The 19223-nt window shown below is 35.6% G+C and overlaps 1 protein-coding gene across 4 annotated transcripts in view; it reads right to left on the reverse strand.

The window, feature by feature from the left end:
- Window positions 1-976: 976 nt before the first annotated feature.
- The window catches only part of Hem (Nck associated protein 1 Hem), a 111951-nt gene continuing 93704 nt past the window's right edge, over window positions 977-19223 (reverse strand). For 3 of the 4 annotated variants that reach the window (XM_053789073.2, XM_053789074.2, XM_053789072.2), the window contains 5 exons: window positions 10870-10954; window positions 7539-7627; window positions 2450-2587; window positions 1622-1711; window positions 1255-1506 (listed from right to left, as the gene is read on the reverse strand). In XM_053789073.2, coding sequence (XP_053645048.1) covers window positions 1402-1506; window positions 1622-1711; window positions 2450-2587; window positions 7539-7627; window positions 10870-10954 — 507 coding nt within the window. In that variant the 3' untranslated portion in view covers window positions 1255-1401. Of the gene's footprint in view, window positions 1507-1621; window positions 1712-2449; window positions 2588-7538; window positions 7628-10869; window positions 10955-19223 lie in introns of all 4 variants that reach the window. The other variant, XM_053789075.2, reaches the window with a different exon arrangement.

Consider the following 19223-nt stretch of genomic DNA (forward strand, 5'->3'; position numbering starts at 1 on the left):
ATATTCATGAAAAGTGCTAAACTTGGGAGTTACTTAGCACTGCACAGCAAGAGCAAAACTGATGGCAGCCCTATGAGGAAGGAAGCTACAAAGCTTTCCTTATAAGTTGTGTCTTAGAGAGATAGTAGAAGTAGACATAAATGCATTAAGGGAAGATCATCATCAGGAGCAAAAAACTGGGTGGTAACAGTTAATGTAGTAAATCAATATCAATTAAGGAATCATAAAAGTTTGCATTAAAGGTGCGAACCATCAGAGAGGAGGATGAACAGTCATCAAGGTTGGGACATGAAAATGTTTGAAATGAAGGTTTTATGCTCTGAAGAATAAGACATTTCTTGGAGAATGGCACTTAGAAAGCATATGTAGTCTACATATGCATCCATATGTACAGCATGAAAGTAAAAATTTATGTATTCACAATCATACAAAACAAAGTTGGGGAAATGTATTGCCAATATCTTTGGCAGAATTCAGTTACCTTGGAACAGTTAATCATACAAATATATGCATGTGTGTGTGTGGGGGGGGAAGGATATAGTACAGTTCCTGCATTCGAAAGGTGAGAATATTTGCAGTTTGGAGGGGTATCTGAACTATAGCATTGGTGTGCCTCTGGCAAGACAATGATGGGATGAATGATGGTGAAAGTGTATCTTTTTCAGGTTACCCTACCTTGGTGGGAGACAGCCAGTGTGTTTAAAAAAAAGAAATTACACATACACACACATCTGTTTGTTTATATTTTAACACTGGCTGTCTCCCACCGGGGAAGAGTAACCCAAAAGAGAAACACTTTCACCATCATTCGTTTCATTACTGTTTTGCCAGAGGCATGCAGATACTACAGCACTACTACAGTGCATGTGCACCAAGAGAGAGAGACAGACAAAGACACAGACCAACAGACAGACACAGACACACATACAGACCAACAGACACAGACAGACAGATGCAAGCAAGGATGTGCACACACACACACACACACACACACACACACACACACACACACACACACACACACACACACACACACACACACACACACACACACACACAGTTGGATAGGAACCATGTAAAAATATTATAAACAGCTACTACTGTAACTATGATACAGGTATTTAGATAATAATGACTACATTCAATATACAAGATCAATTTATTAACAGATTGTGCAGGTACAAATGAAAAAAATGATGCATATTGATAATCCAATTTAATTCTGTACTAGAATTCTGATAAAGGAATGTTTCTAAACCTCAGTTCTCAAAACAAATCTACTCAATATTTATTGAGCATTCTAGTAATCAAAAAATCTGCATATATACTGTGTATTATATGACTAAAGAAGTGACCATTAACTCAAGCCATATATGATGTTTCAGGTGAGTAGGGTTAGGTTCAATGTTCAGCTTTATGTACAGTATGATAGGCATTACGAATGAGGGCATAAGGAAAACATGCCTCCAAAAGGTCCATTGTCAGGAATGGAGATTGTACCACAATCTGAAAAAAACAACATATGTAATTATCTTTTTATAAATTTACAAACATTTTTGTATTTTAAAATGTTCATTAGAATGAGATATGATCATACATCTTAAACTTTAAAGAAACTCACTTGGTGTAGCAAGATATAAGTAGCATCTCGATTTTTAATCACATCTTTATCATTTTCACGACCCAAGCGGAGAAGACTTGATGATGCAAGCTGAAAATATGCATGAAATTCACGTATCTGGCTGAGACTACAATTGCTAAAATGAATTTTCAAACGTAATATAAACAAGCTGTCCAGTAATTTTAATAACTGTCTCTTCCACATTAAAGTCTATTTCTTTAAATAAAACGTGAAATATATATATATTGTATAGTGATGTCTATATTTCTAGAGGTTACATTTCCAGAGACTTGCAATTATGGAAAAACTGCAAAAGAATTTTAAAACAGTGAATTGGCATGTTGGTGTGTGTGTGGAGAAGTATTTGCATCAGTCTTCACCACCAGAAATGCACCAGTGACAAAAGTTTGTCACTGAAAATAGTGAGAAACTCCTATGACATATTAACTTTAGCTCAGCATTTAGATATGGATAGGGAAAGGCTGAAAAAGTTGTTCATAACATACATTAGATCAAAACTGATGTATGTAGTAGCAGTGTGGTGTCTACACCACACTACTACTACTGAATAGATGCAATTATACATAGGGTTTATAGCAGTGCCTATTTTTGGGAAGGCATTGCAAATAAACCCTAAACTAAAAACAAACCATAAGATGTTACTCAAAATACTCTCAATGGTTTTTTTTCATGTTAAGATTTTGAAGCCAATCAGAAAAGGCAATCTTAAGTTGTTGTGCATAAACCAATATTCCAATTTTAAGCAGACACACACACTTAACTTTATTACTGAAACAAAGAACAGCTTAATGAAACTGGATATATTACCGCCAAAAACTCCTTTAATCTTTCTTCAATATCTTGACCCCGTCCACAATATGTGAAGAGTGCTGCAAACAATGTGTTAACAGCCTGAGCTAAGCAATGTGAATTGTTTGCATGAGCAGCATATGCTGTTTTGTACACCTGCCAAAGAAAAAAGTATTAGATCATTCTCACACTGCAACAACACTTGGCTTTCAGCCACAATCACTATATTGCCCTAACAGTAACTACCTCTTTCCTATCTCCTTTCTATTTCCCTTTATTTTATCTTCACATTTTATTAACCTGTAAACGGTCCAAACGTATATATACGTTTTTTCAACATTTGAAAGTATGTAAAAAAAGTAGATCTTCTTTTTGTTTTTTTACATTTGAAAATGTGTAAAAAAAACTTTGTTCTACTTTTTTTGTTATATTTGAAAATATGTAAAAAAACATAGATCTACTTTTGTAGCACTACACATGTGAATGTAGATCTGCTTGGACCGTTTACGGGTTAATCTTTTCCTTTCACATTTGTATATACAATATATGCTGAAGCAATCCTCATCCTTACCACACATTCTCATTTTTCAATGTCTGCACTGACGGTGGTTACCGTTACAGCAAGTGACTTAAACATGTAGAAAGTATGCTACATACACCTCCTTTAAAGTGCAGGCACTGTACTTCCCACCTCTAGGGCTCAAGTCCGACTAACAGGTTTCCCTAAATCCCTTCACAAAATAGTACCCTGCTCACACTACAACAGCTCATCAAGTTCCAAAAACCATTTGTCTCCACTCACTCCAAACATGCTCACACATGCCTTCTGTATGTCCATGCTCTTACTTGTGTTTGTCTGCACACCTGAGAAAGCTTCAATAGGTAAATATTATCTGTGACATACCCTATATTTATAATTAAGTAATTTCCCTCAGGAGTTATAGGAGTTATTACTTAATAGAATGATTTCAAGAGTGTATAAATCTGTAGTGGAGAGAAGGTGGGGTACGGGTTGGCCTAGGAAAAGTTGGAGGGAGGGGGTAAAGGAGGTTTTGTGTGCGAGGGACTTGAACTTCCAGCAAGCATGCATGAGCATGTTAGATAACAGAGAATGGAGACAAATGGTTTTTAGGACTTAACATGCTGCTGGAGTGTGAGCAAAGTAACATTTATGAAGGGATTCAGGGAAACCGGCAGGCCGGACTTGAGTCCTGGAAATGGAAAGTAAAGTGCCGGCACTCTGAAGGAGGGGTGTTAATGCTGCATTTTTATAACTGTAGTGTGAGCATGCCTCTGGCAAGACAATGATGGAGTGAATAATGATGAAAGCTTTCCTTTTCTGGGCCACCCTGCCTTGGTGGGAAGCAGCTGATGAGTCATTAAAAAAAATAACTCTCAAACTGTTTTGCATAAAAATCATTAAGGAATGTAATCAGTTAAATCAGCTGATATATGCAGTGGCATGATTTCAAATATAAATAAAAATAATTAACAAAATTTAATCAATTTCTTGTTTTACTGCCCTAAGAAATTTTTGGAAAAAATTCTATTTTCTATATGTAATTAACTCTGACTAAACTTTATTATTTGGCACAAAAACTGGGTGAAAGATTACATACCAAGCTGAGACACTATCAAGTTAGCGCTCCTGAGGTTACAAATAGGTACAGTAATGACAAACAGGCTGCTCTAAATATTTTTTGTAGTTTTCATCAACACATCAGCCGTTTCCCACCCAGGCAGGGTGATCAAAAAATAAAAAAAAAGTAAGATTTTCACCGTCATCATTCACTCCATCACTGTCTTACCAGAGGTGTGCTAACACTACAGTTAAAAAACTAACATATGAACAACCCTGCTTTGGAGCACAGGCAATGTACTTCCCACCTCCAGGACTCAAATCCGACTGACCGATTTCACTGAGTCCATTCATAAATGTTACTGCTCACACTCCAACAGCACATCAAGGCATAAAAGCCATTTGTCTCCACTTGCTCCTATTTAACTCACTCATGCATGCCTTCTGGAAGTCCAAGCCCCTCACGCACAAAATGTCCTTTATTTATATTACACAAATTTCTTAACATCAGCAATTCCAAAGTTATTTAAAGGTGATGCATGGTGTGAAATATATGCAGAGAATGCAGAAAGTGAAGATTATTAGAATATGTGAAGCTACAAAAATTGTAATTCAGAGGGTTGAGGGAGGGTTGTTAGTGGTTTGGACATTTAGAGAGTAAGCAGCAGAAGCGGATGAAGAGGGTATTTAAATCTGGGGTGGAAAGGAGGGGTTGGAAGGAGGAAGTAAATGGAGTCTGGAGTGCCAGGGTCTGTAACATCCATCAGGTTTGTAAGAGTACATTAAACTGGAATTAGTGGAGACATGACTTGACATCCTGTTAGAATGTGTATAAGGTTATATTTATGAAATGATTCAGGGAAAACAAGTTGGGTAACGATGATGCATTTTGGAAGTTCATTTGAATTATGTCAGCATACTTCTAGCAAGACAGAGATTGAATAAATGATGGTGAATGAGTTTCCTCTTTTTGTTTTTTTGGTTCACTCTGCTTAGGTGGGGGGTGGGCAGTGTTAAAAAAAAGTTCCTGAGGCTCAGTTTATATAGAATCTTCCACTATAGGATCATGAAATGTGTTCATGTTCTCAACATAAGGATTTCAGTTTAATATTATGATAGATAAAAACAAAAAGAAGCAAATGAATCATCTGGTTTACAGAAAATTCCAGTTTAACCCTTAAACTGTCTACACGTAGATATACGTGCACGTGCGCAGCACTCTGAACGTATATCAACGTTTTATTTTTCATTCCTTCAAATTTGGTGCAATAGGCCTGATTCGCCTAGACATTAAAGAACAGGTCTGTGCAGTCAGTGTGTGCACTATGAAAAAAATTGGGGACCACTTAGTACCTTGTGGGAGCACCAGTTCAATTGAACGCCAGCTAGAGCAAATAGCATGGCAAACACCAGTGATTCACTGATGCCATATCATATTAACACTCACATTTTAAGAGGAAAATAAAAATACGTTAGATAAATACATGAGTGGGTGTGGGTGCGTGTGAGTTAGACCTGACTAGCTTGTGCTACTAGGTCAGATGCCGTGCTCCTTCCTTCAGTGGATGTGACCTGACTAGGTGGGTCATTGGTCTAAGCAGGGGAGAGGGGTGGCATGGACCTGCCTTGCATTGGTTAGTAGGCCTGCTGCAGTGTTCCTTCTTTCTTATGTTCTTATGCATTTGGCTGGGTGACTTTGGCTGTCTGTCTGTATCTGTCTATCTATATCTCTGTCTATCTGTATCTCTGTTTATATCTGTCTCTCACATGTATTCATAAATACAGTCTTTTTTTTTAACAAGTCGGTCGTCTCCCACCGAGGCAGGGTGACCCAAAAAGAAAGAAAATCCCCAAAAAGAAAATACTTTCATCATTCAACACTTTTACCTCACTCACACAAAATCACTGTTTTTGCAGAGGTGCTCAGAACACAACAGTTTAGAAGCATATACATATAAAGATACACAACATATCCCTCCAAACTGCCAATATCCCAAACCCCTCTAAAAGTGCAGGCATTGTACTTCCCATTTCCAGGACTCAAGTCCGGTTATATAAAAATAACTGGTTTCCCTGAATTTAAATACTACCCTGCTCACACTCCAACAGCTCATCAGGTCCCAAATACCATTCGTCTCCATTCACTCCTATCTAACATGCTCACGCACGCTTGCTGGAAGTCCAAGCCCCTCGCCCACAAAACCTCCTTTCCCCCCCCTCCAACCTTTTCGAGGACGAACCCTACCCCGCCTTCCTTCCCCTACAGATTTATACGATCTCCATGTCATTCTACTTTGATCCATTCTCTCTAAATGACCAAACCACATCAACAACCGATCTTCAGCCCTCTGACTAATACAGTTATTATACATAATGTAAATTACCTAGGATAACCCAAAAATTCCAGGCTAAGTGCTACACAGTGTTTGTAGATATAAGACATAAATAAACATGACACAAAAAATAGCAGTGTCATTTGCTCAGCAATCAGGGAGCGGCCCATACACCACAAACCAACAGGTTTACTAGCCGCTCCCTGAGACAGAGGCAAGTAGATGGAAAGACAGACACACACAGGCAGACAGAAAGACAGATAAGCAGAACTAGACAGATAAGAAGAGCTAGACAGATAGACAGACAGACAGACAGACAGATGTACAGATAGACAGACAAACAGACATATAGAGACATGTTCGTGTGCAAGAGTAAAAACATATAAAGGCAAGGTTCCCCCCTCCAGCAGGGCACATTCATCAAATTTCACTTATCTGACCCTTGTTATAACACCATTATTCAAGGAGTTTCATACTCCAGTGTGTCTAAAACACTGCTGGGATCAATAAAGACTCAGTATATATTTCTAGACAAAAGTAAATGACCAGGGCAGGTGAAAATGTTCACCTGTCAGTGTGACTGTTACAATTTGAGTACTATTTCAATACATAATATTAGTGTCAGAACAAAGATTGGCTATGAAATTACAAGAACTATTATAAATTGTAATTATCAAAACATAAAAATTATATAAATTAAAATAAAAATGAGAAAAAAGGTAAATCGGCAACACTTCTGCAAGCGGCAGGACTGGATGTTGCCGTCAGGTGTGCATCCAGAGCTAACTTCATGGTCTTATATCTCGGTAAGTACTGGTCCTAAAAAAATTTTTTGTTTTTGGTCTTATACCACACAGAAAATTGCCCTCTTTAATTTAAAAATAAAAAAACTATTTTTTTATTTTTCAAAATATTCAGAGCGCCACGCAAGTGAACGTAGATCTACGTTTGGACAGTTTAAGGGTTAATGAGGTTCTGATTTGGAACAGCATCACTGTAATGTGCTTCATCACTGGTAGAATTAAAGCTATGACTACACTAGTAGTCATAGCTTTAATTCTACCAAACAAAAATAATGTTTTATGTTAAATGAAATATTAATTATATATTTAAGAAAATAATTGACATGTGAGGAAAAAATCATGAATGAATGATTAACCTAGTAAGAGAAATCTCTGACCCCTCTACTACTTACTGTACTATCCATACGAGCTAATTTTGGAATGGACACAGCAACAAACACCATTAACAAACATGTGATGACAAATTCTTCATCTGGCACCTCTGAAAAGAAGCCAATGGATCATGCATAAAGAGAAAGGAAAGGTATTAAAAGTGAATGACAACACAGTATATGCTAATAACTACCAGTAAGTTATTTAATTTAATAGTTGTAAAGTAATTTTAAATATACATGTACAGTATTATACAGCCTCTCCTCACTGAACGATGCAGTTCCATTCCCAAGACCAAGTCAGTAAATTAATTTGTCACTAAGCAAGAAGCTTACTATAATGGTAGTGGGTTTGTGTCAACCATCTTTGATTTTTTTTTTCAACAAGTCGGCCGTCTCCCACCGAGGCAGGGTGACCCAAAAAAGAAAGAAAATCCCCAAAAAGAAAATACTTTCATCATCATTCAACACTTTCACCACACTCGCACATTATCACTGTTTTTACAGAGGTGCTCAGAATACAACAGTTTAGAAGCATACACATATAAAGATACACAACATATCCCTCCAAACTGCCAATATCTTTGATATTGTTTTAATATCAACTTTGTACCATTTATAACATTTTTAGTATATTTTTAAATGTTTATACAGTAGTGTACTGAATATAGTAATAGTAGTAAACAGAATAGAGGAAATCAGCTCTAATATATATTATTTAGGTATGCATACTGGTCAGAGAGCCAGTCATAAGTCCAAGTCGTCTGTATACGAGTAAGTTGCTAAGTGAGGAGAGGCTGTACTGTATAATTTTTTTTTTCTTATTTGGAGTAATCCCTATGATGTACATGTTTATGAAAACCCATGATAATGTAAAAAAAAAAAAAAAAAAAAATGCCAGTATCACATAGCACTGAAGAACATACTCTTTCATTAAAAATATTTTATTTCATTTTGTTTATCAGGCTGGCTTTTATGTGATCAAACTCACAAGCATAAAATGAAAATACAGTGTGGTCCTTTGAGTTACGATGGTCTTGTGTTATGATAATTCCGAGTTATGATTTACCCACTCATGAAGGAATTTGAGTTGCAATGAAAAATTTGAAATATGATACGTGTATGATGGCTGGTAAGCAAGGGTGGGCCTCATCCAACCAGCAATGTGGGGGTGTGTGGGGTGGCTTAGCAGCTAATCAGCAATGGGAATGAATGTCTCTTGGGTAGCATCTCAGCCAATAGCAGTGGTTTGTACGTACTATGGTTTATTATTTCCTCTTCAGTCTGAAGCTACCACATATGTTGCTTGCACCAATTCCAGATTATTTACCCTTCATAACTGCATCTGTGATTTAATTACATGATTTTTTTGTGTTACCAAGTCATCATGGCCCCTCTTCACCCTCTGTCCCTATCACCAAACCACCAATTCTTCAAGTCTAAGGTAGAGTAAAACTTGTGCTTCTGGGGCCCTTGGGCCGAATTACCGTGAAACCATGTATTTTTGGGGTTGAGTTACAGTAGTTTTGAGGAACGATGTCTTCTGGAATGAATTATTACTGCAACTCAAGGGACCACTGTACTGTATTGAAAAAATTAAAGCAACCAACACAAAAAAGGGGAGGAAATTTTTTCTGGGAAATGTATCATTGGAACAGATATATGTGAAAAAATACCTGTGTGTTGTCAAGTGGTCCATTCATCAGTACAGATAATTATAACTTGGGCATTCATAACCAGGTAGTCTATATATCCGATAGCAACCAAGAAACAAAATGCATACTGTATGTATATATCCTTGCTCCCAAGGAAAAGAATTAATTTCATAAATTATTATTCATTGCTAATGAATGTATTTTTAATGTTATTAGATTCTGACAAATAAATTATACTATAATAAAGTAATGCACTGGAAATATTTCCTAGCAAGCCATTCAATTTCACTTCTATTATTAAGCACCTGGACATAAATATTTTTTTTTTTTCAACAAGTCGGCTATCTCCCACTGAGGCAGGGTGACCCAAAAAGAAAGAAAATCCCCAAAAAGGAAATACTTTCATCATCATTCAACACTTTCACCTCACTTATACATAATCACTGTTTTTGCAGAGGTGCCCAGAACACAACAGTTTAGAAGCATATACGTATAAAGATACACAACATATTCCTCCAAACTGCCAATATCCCAAACCCCTCCTTTAAAGTGCAGGCACTGTACTTCCCATTTCCAGTACTCAAGTCCGACTATATAAAAATGACCAGTTTCCCTGAATCCCTTCACTAAATATTACCCTGCTCACACTCCAACAGATCGTCAGGCCTTCCTTCCCCTACAGATTTATACACTCTCCATGTCATTCTACTTTGATCCATTCTCTCTAAATGACCAAACCACCTCAACAACCCCTCTTCAGCCCTCTGACTAATACTTTTATTAACTCCACACCTTCTCCTAATTTCCACACTCCGAATTCTCTGCATAATATTTACACCACACACTGCCCTAAGACAGGACATCTCCAATGCCTCCAACCACCTCCTCACTGCAGCATTTACAACCCAAGCTTCACATCCATATAAGTGTTGGTACCACTATACTTCCATACATTCCGTTTTTTGCCTCCATAGATAACGTTTCTTGTCTCCACATATACCTCAACGCACCACTCACCTTTTTTCTTTCATCAATTCTATGGTTAACCTCATCCTTCATAAACCCATCCACTGACATGTCAACTCCCAAAAATCTGAAAACATTCACTTCTTCCATTCTCCCTCTCTCCAATGTGATATCCAATTTTTCTTTATCTAAATAGAAATCTTCTTTTTTCAACAAACCGGCCGTATCCCACTGAGGCAGGGTGGCCCAAAAAGAAAAACAAACGTTTCTCTTTTTAAATTTAGTAATTTATACAGAAGGGGTTACTAGCCCCTTGCTCCCGGCATTTTAGTCGCCTCTTACAACATGCATGGCTTAAGGAGGAAGAATTCTGTTCCACTTCCCCATGGAGATAAGAGGAAATAAACAAGAACAAGAACTAGAAAGAAAATTGCAGAAAACCCAGAGAGGTGTGTGTATATATACGTATATATGCTTGTACAAGTATGTGTAGTGTGACCTAAGAGTAAGTAGAAGTAGCAAGACATACCTGAAATCTTGCATGTTTATGAGACAGAAAAAAGGACACCAGCAATCCTACCATCATGTAAAACAATTACAGGCTTTCGTTTTACACTCACTTGGCAGGACGGTAGTACCTCTCTGGGCGGTTGCTGTCTACCAACCTACTACCTTTTCTAAATATAAATATAAACATAAATATAGAGTTAATTAAACACTGATATTCTTACCACTTTTGTGGGATCGTAATACATTGACTAATGCTGGGTCCACGTCACAAGGATGACCAGCAGCTGATGACATTTCATTCACAAGCTAGAATAAAGTATAAATTACAGCTATTATTCAGTAACAAAGCCACCAAAGGAAAAAATTCCTAATTTATTATTTGTCACATGTCCTTGTATCTAATGTTCACCTAAATTAAATAATGTAATTACAAGACAATGTTTGTTGTTACCAAATGGTGGATAATTGGTAATTAATGTATTTTTTGTTTTGAAATGTTAATAAAATAAAATAGAGTACAATTAATAATTACTATAGTGTAAAATACGACAAAATATCAACAAAATGATAACGGCTAAAGATTAATTATTTTTTCTTAATTAATACAGAAAAATTATTTAAGTAATTCTCTTGATTTCAAAAGAAAATAAATAAATACTAAATTACAGTACTTAGTAATAATTACAATAACATTTTGCATAACTATTTATGTTATACTAAAGAAATGCAGTATATTATTAAGTATAAATAAAAAACTTCATTAAAATAAATAATGCCTTGTTAATGCACGTACAATTCACACGAAAATCTTATCTGGCAAAATAAGCTCAAGTCTTATACAACCCTGTAAAGTATACACTAATAAGGATTTTCAAGCATATGTCTGTGCCAGTGTAAAGTGATGTGTACACCTATAAAAAGCACAATAATGACTACATTGAAGTTACACAGTACAAGTTCAGAGAACTATAACAAAGATAAATGAGATATGTTGATATTTTTTATATGCATGAGATGTGCATGTTTAGGGGAATGTGAAAGAATGGCTCAGGAGGTTAATTTGAATATCAGTAACAAGAAAATTCAGGCATAACTTCAAGTATTGTGTGAAGAAACCATGCCAAATATGGGTTGAGAAACTAAATATATAGCACACTTTGCAAGTATTGTACTCCCTCAGCATCTTAGGAGGATGTTCTGCTAGAGGTCGAACATGGTAAACCCATAAATATAGAACTTTGGTTACAAAAGTTAAAAAAAGAATGTGTTCTGGAACTTTCCCTGGCACTCATACCAAGTATAGTATTAATCTACCAGGTAACTTGTGCTGTTTTGGGTCACTTGCAGTAACAAATTAGTCATCTAACACACAAAATATTGTTGCAAGGGGAAGTTCATTTTGCCCAAGTCGTGCCTCTAGAACCCCAGTTACTGGATCACTATACAAGACCTTATGAAAGTTGTTTAGCTGGGAGCCAAGCTTGTGAATAATAGCATATTACTGTACATGAACTGAAATTCTGGAAGACTAGCATGTAGACCATGGTATAATAGCACACTCAAGTCTTGTATCTGCCAGCTGGACTCGCATACTTGTGAGCACAGGTAATAGGATATAGTGCACTACTTTAATACAAAATGCGCAAAACTCAAAGAAACTGAGGGAGTACGGTAGAATGTGGAACACACCAAAGTAGAAACAAGCTGAGGATAGCAAAATTATGGATTTTAGCAAATACAGTATGGTTACCTAACAAAAGTAGCTGAGTGAAGATGCTTTAAGAATGGTTTCTGTCTCCCAGCTATGTTAAGTTAATACAATAGGTAATACTGGCAAAAGATGCATGATATGTGTCTATGTAAAATACAGTAGATATTGATTAATAGTTGCAGATGCAATTCTACTGCTAAGAATAATTTTGTAGTTGAGCATCACTATCCTGGTCTCATTCATCCCAGACACAACAGCTGCTTATTCTGGATAAATCTACCATTATGCATTTATGTAAATACAGTATGCAGCTTAGAGAAAATTGAGGTGTACATGGCAGTTGATGCCCAGGCATACCACAATTTGACTAATTAAACATACTTTGTGTTTTAACAAATCTGTATCCCATATTTACAGTACAGTCTAAATTCTAAATTACTACTACACAAACCTACACAGGATGGTAGAGTAATTCTTTATATGTTCTGCATGATGGTGACTATGATACTAAACTATATGGAACAGAACAGAGCAAGAAAGTGAGGAATTAATAAGGAAGTGTAACACTGTCACTACTTCATATATACTCTTCTCAATTATCAATACTAACATAATAAAGACAATTGGAATGCCCCCAAAAAGCTACTTCTAACGACACCAGACAAGAGGAGAGAAAATGAGAGAGAGGAAGCAGGTAAAAAAGAAAGAGTACAAAACATGTGTGTTATGAACAATCAAAATGTTCTCAGTTTGTGAATATGATGCAACTGCAGAGAAGTAACAGGTGAAAATATCTGCCTATCTTTTTTAATAAAGAAGTATTATTCCTTGCTCCTGAAGTACAAGTTTATAATAAAAATAATATCTTGAACAACTCATGTTTAATATAAAAAATTAATACTGTAAACCCTCAATTTAAAGAACATATAGGGAGGAGTAAGGGGCTGGTAATGGCTACTGTGGTGAACAGAGATGAGATAGCAGTAATGATCATAATAATGAACAATTCTGTAATCAATAATCTATGTTCCTTGTTTTCAAATCAACTGACTTGGTAGATTATATCTTGTATTTCTGAAGTTCATTAAATCAAGGGTTTACTGTGTTATCCTATTTTAAGTCACATGATTATGTAATGGTACCAGAGCCAACACTGGCTCTGTCACTCAGAGCTGTGAGTGTTCTGAATGGTACCTTTGCTTGAACATATTCCACTGCAATTTTGCAGTTTCCAAAACTTCTACCCAGAGGATGTTTCAATCATTTACAAAACATGCACCAAAATCAATGGAAGAGAACAAATAAAGAAAGTTGCAGTAAGTATGTTATTTACTTTTATACGTATATGTACTCTCGGTCTTTACCAAAATTTCAGTACTAGAAGAAAACTTCTGGTTCCAACAAGTCAGGAATACTGGTTTCAGTTGCAATATAATTTACATTATATGTTTAGACTGCAGAACACACAAACTAGGTACAAACATTTATCTCAGGCTGGAGGAGATTCAAGCCTACAAACTCTGGGACAAAATACACAGTACAGTGGACCCCCGCATAACGATTACCTCCGAATGCGACCAATTATGTTAGTGTATTTATGTAAGTGCGTTTGTACGTGTATGTTTGGGGGTCTGAAATGGACTAATCTACTTCACAATATTCCTTATGGGAATAAATTTGGTCAGTACTGGCACCTGAACATACTTATGGAGTGAAAAAATATCGTTAACCGGGGGTCCACTGTACTATGCACACTGTGCCAAACTGGTTTAGTGTACTTTGTTCCCTAGTTCACAGGTTCGAATCTCCTCTAGCCTGAGATAAATGATTTTAGTATATAAACAATGAACTAGAGTTCTGGAGGTGCAAAGTACAGTATAATGCCTGCACTGAAGGATTAGAAAAGAGGTTTTGATTCAAAGGGTCATTTGAATTGTGATGTCTGCATACTTGTAGCAAGATATCTATTCAATAAGTGATAAGTACAGTAAATGTACTTCCTTGTTTGAGTGAACCATCTATTAATACAAATAATACTGTAATAAAAAATATTTAAGTGAAAATACAAAGAAAATCCCTAAGAGAAAAGCAGATAAAACACTTAAAAGGACAACAATTCAGTTTTTGATCAGCAAATTAAGTATATTATTATTAAGATACTATGTCAGTCAAAGGAATTATTCAAGGGAGAAATGGATAGGCAGACTGAACTTTGTTAGCTTTCAAGAAACCTTTAACTAAAATTTCTCACAAAAGACAATAACCTGAATTGCAAAATACTACAGTAGAAATAAAAGAGAAAACTATTACAGAGGATAAGAGAGTGTCTGGTTGAAATATACAAAACATAAAAGTAGACGTAATATCCTCGTAGGGTAATCTCACTAGTGTAGTATGCAAAGATCAGTGATTGCACTGTAATGTTTCTAATTTATATAAATGACTAACCAACAGTAAAAACTCCATGAAGATGTCTGTGAATAATGCAAAGATTCTGTGTAAGTGAGCAATAAAAAATTACCAAATCTGTGCAAGTCTTGGGAAGACTGATAATGTGGGGGTGAGACAAAATAATAAATTTAACGTGGGTAAATACCATGTAATGGAAATGGGGAGAAAGCAAAAACAGGCCACATGAACACTACAGACTGTGATAAAATTTCAAAAACATCAGAGACAGATTCAAGTCATGTAACAAGAGACTGCTGCCAAAAGATCATATTAAATAAATATTAAGAAACTTCTAGGCTTAACCAGCCTAGAAGTTATAAACTGAGGAAGAAGAGGTACCAAAAGTATACTAGACAATTCATCAGAATGAAAGAACACTGGAATGAGTTGAGAGATTTCCTAAAAATTAAGTGGCACTTTAGATATTGAAGACAGGATATCATGTAACTAGAAACAGGTAATTAACTAGAGATATTCAGCCAAGGGAACGGCTAGTATTACTGCTAGTTAGAAGCAGGTAAAACTACAATAATAATAATATTGGCTAGTGATACTTAAATTCCAGGCACAAAATCTTTCAATATATTTGATGCTATCCATTTATACAATATGTATTTGAACATGCATATATCCAGGATGAATGTAGGAGAAAAGTAGCCAAAGAATATTTTGTGCTTGTTAATAGGTTATATCTCAGACCGATGTAAGTAATGTGCAGGATAAAGGAGATTTAGGAAGATCAAATGAAAACTTAACCCATTCAGGGTTTCTGATGTACTAGTATGGCTTACGCACCAGGGTTTTTGACATACTAGTACGCCTAAATTCTAGCGCCCTCAAATCTAGTGAGAGAAAGCTGGTAGGCCTACATATGAAAGAATGGGTCTATGTGGTTAGTGTGTGCAGTATAAAAAAAATCCTGCAGCACACAGTGTGTAATGAGAAAAAAAAACTTGACAGTGTTTTTGGTTTAAAACAGCGACTTTGCACTGTATTTTCGTATGGTATTTATGATGGTATTCTAGTTTTTCTAGTCTCATTTTATAGGATGGAAGACATACTACAGAAATTGAGATGATTTTGATTGGTTTTACAATGAAAAGTACCTTGAAATTGAGCTCAAAGAAGCAGAAATCTTCGATTTTTGCCAAAGTTCAAAAGTAAACAAATCATGCTACGCGTCCAATACACGTCAACTGGTGAGTCTGATATTCTTTCACAAGTGCTCTGATATTATTTATAACATTTCTACACTAATGCAGTAGTCTGCATAACAGTAAATCTTCTACTTTTTGTGAGAATAAAAATTCAAAGTGGAAAGCAAAAGAATGTAAGAGGGGCGTGGGGACGTGAGTAATGAACAGAGGAAATGTTATTTTAGTGCCAGGAATGTCTTTCTTGTTTATCCTGGACCCTATTTGGAAATTGGCATCTTTTGAAATTTGTGTGAAATTGGCAAAATTGCTAAATTCTGACCACTTTATTGGACAGTTGAAATCGGTAAATGGGTGATTTTTTGTACTCATTCGATAGAAAAAATGGAGTTCTAGCGAAATAGTGGAATTGGCCAAAAATAGGGCTCAAAGTGGGCAAAATCGCCGATGCGTAAACATCGTCAAGACCGCTAACTTCGCGAGAGCATAATTCCGCAAGTTTTCCATCAAATTTCATATTTTTGGTGTCATTATGATCGGGAAAAGATTCTCTATCTTTCCATAAGAAAAAAATAATTTTTTTTTCCGAATAATTTTCAACCGAGAACAAGTTTTGGAGAGGGCCTCTCGACCTTGAAAGGGCTAAATACCCAAGGCTAAAATATTAATTTTGATACACACCACGTACAGCACATACTTAATGCATTGTACCTTAATTTAGTAAAATAAAAGCCATATTTTTCTCAGGGAGTTTTATAAATACCATAGACAAATTCAATTTGCCTTAGCATGAAATGGCTAATGTGGTTAAAATAAGAAATAGCACATTTCAGGATGAATGAGCCTATAATAATAGTGATGTCATGCTGGGCCAAGAGTACCTTAAAGACAGCACTGGCTATCTATGCAGTATAAACTAATTATAAAAAGATTTCAACATACTGCACTGTACACAAGAAAATGAAATAATAAAGAATGATTTAACTGAAAGTGCTGGAAAGCCATGAAAATTAAGAGGACTTGGATCTAATCCATACCCAGAGAATACAAGATATGCCAACAACCTAAAAATAATTATGCTAATTAAAGGAGAGCAAGAAACTTTGAAAAAGAAATAGTGAAGACAAAGGCAGAACTAATTTTTTTTTTAACACCGACTGTCTCCACCGATGCAAGATGACCCAACAAAGAAGGAAAGTTTTTCTTCTTTTTACATATAGTAATTAACACAAGAAGGGGTTACTAGCCCCTTGTTCCTGGCATTTTAGTCGCCTCTTACAACACGCAAGGTTAAGCTTAAAGAGAAAGGATTCTTTCCCATTTCCCCACGGAGATGGAACAAAATCTACTGAAATTTGTAAAATCCAAACTATATGTCAGAGACAATATACAGCAAATAAAAACCCATAAAACTGGCAAACTGGAGAACATATGTCTAATACTAAACATGAAGTACCAGAGCAATTAAAAAAAATGGGGAAAAAACTAAGTGAAATGGATTTGAGCCACCTGCCCCAGTACCAGGTTGCAATGGAACCCAACAAAATAACCAAGAACAGACCTTGGGTTTTAAGTGTGTGCAAAGCAACTAGGTCATCCACTCATATGTTTTCTAAGATTGTATAACAAGAAGGCAAACTGGTAGTCAAAGTAAAAATGAGCAAAATATTGTACTGAGAGATGAAACCTGTTGTTTATCAGATTATTCTATTCAAATCTAATAACAATGCCTGTGAGACTTTTAGAAGAAAAAGACAGGTTTCATGTTTTACTGTACTGGGGCAAGGTTTTTTTTTTTTGTAGAAATTATGAAGTGATGTGCAGTTTTCTATTTGAAGGAAAATGTAAACAGTAACAAAAGAAAAAATGAGCTAACAAAGATCAGTCATGCCCCAGTAGTATTTATAATTTATGAGACTGACTTGCCAGGACTAAGATTGTATGAACATCTGCAGATGCAAAAACCCCACTCAAAATAAGTATAGTACAAAATGACTGCAGCCAATCCCTACAAGACAGATAAATTGAGTAAATGGGGCGACAGATGTATGATGAAGAATAAAATTTGTGATAAAATATTAAATGTACCAGACAGAATGAGTGATCCCAGAGTAGTTATAGACAAGACTGGAATATCATATTAATAAGCTAAAATGCTCATATGCTATACTACCAAGCTTCAAAATAACCTTTGGATATATGAAAGACAAGTGTTTATAAAAATAATGTTTTTATCAAACATTAAACCAAAACTGGAATATCTAAGGTAGTGTGAAGTCTGCACATAAAAAAATATGCAGTTAATACAATTATAGGAACTAATCACAAAAGTGCTAAACCCAGAAGGGTCATTTAGCATGCTACAAAATGGCTCCCAGAGCTAAGATTTATAACTTAGGATCCAGAGAACAAAAAATGCCTTAAGATAACCACATATAAGATGATAAAAGGAAAGAAAAATACACGACTATGTGTTAGCACAATCAAAGAAGAGCAAGAGGCCAAAATTGTGAAGAAAAAAAAAATTATTCTAAAGGATACTAATCAATATTTTCTCCACAAAGTAGTAAAGTAGTGAAATGACATCCAAGGACATCAGTCAGGACACACTGAGCACAACTCAGGTCCTACTACTAAATATAATCAAGAAATAGATAATCACACTACTCATCACTGAAAAGTTTTGGGATGATAATTTTTACAGAATTCCATCCAAATTATTAATAAAAATGCTAAAATTACAAAGGTTAAAAATTCTAAATATATGAATGATACACTATATGCAATAGAATTCTATTATATTATCATCCCCAGTTATATTTCTATCTACAGTATATATGTATATCAAATATGTTAGAGTATATGAAAAACCAAAACCAGAACATTAGTAAGCTAAATACTTGATTGAGAATTGAATGATATTGCAGTAGTCAACACAGGCTTCAGTCTTATTAGTGCTTTTTGTCCCAGTTATAGCAGTGAAAATAAAGCAGTTGAAGTAAACTGAACATTGTGCAGGCTCTTTTTTGTGCTCCATTTACAAACTTGAAGGGGGGAAAAAATCAGAGCAGATTTTAAGTCTCCCAGAACGTGCACATATGTCGGATCTTTCCATTTTGATTTTTGAACAGTATAGCATACATGATACCATCACCACAACCAGGATTATTATTAATAGCACTAATAACAATGCAATTATCATTATTTCCATCACCTTTACCAGCACCGTTTCCCAAGCATGCTAAAAAGAACTCACTCT

Source organism: Cherax quadricarinatus, chromosome 44 (genome assembly GCF_038502225.1).
Source record: "Cherax quadricarinatus isolate ZL_2023a chromosome 44, ASM3850222v1, whole genome shotgun sequence".
NCBI classification, from domain to species: domain Eukaryota; kingdom Metazoa; phylum Arthropoda; class Malacostraca; order Decapoda; family Parastacidae; genus Cherax; species Cherax quadricarinatus.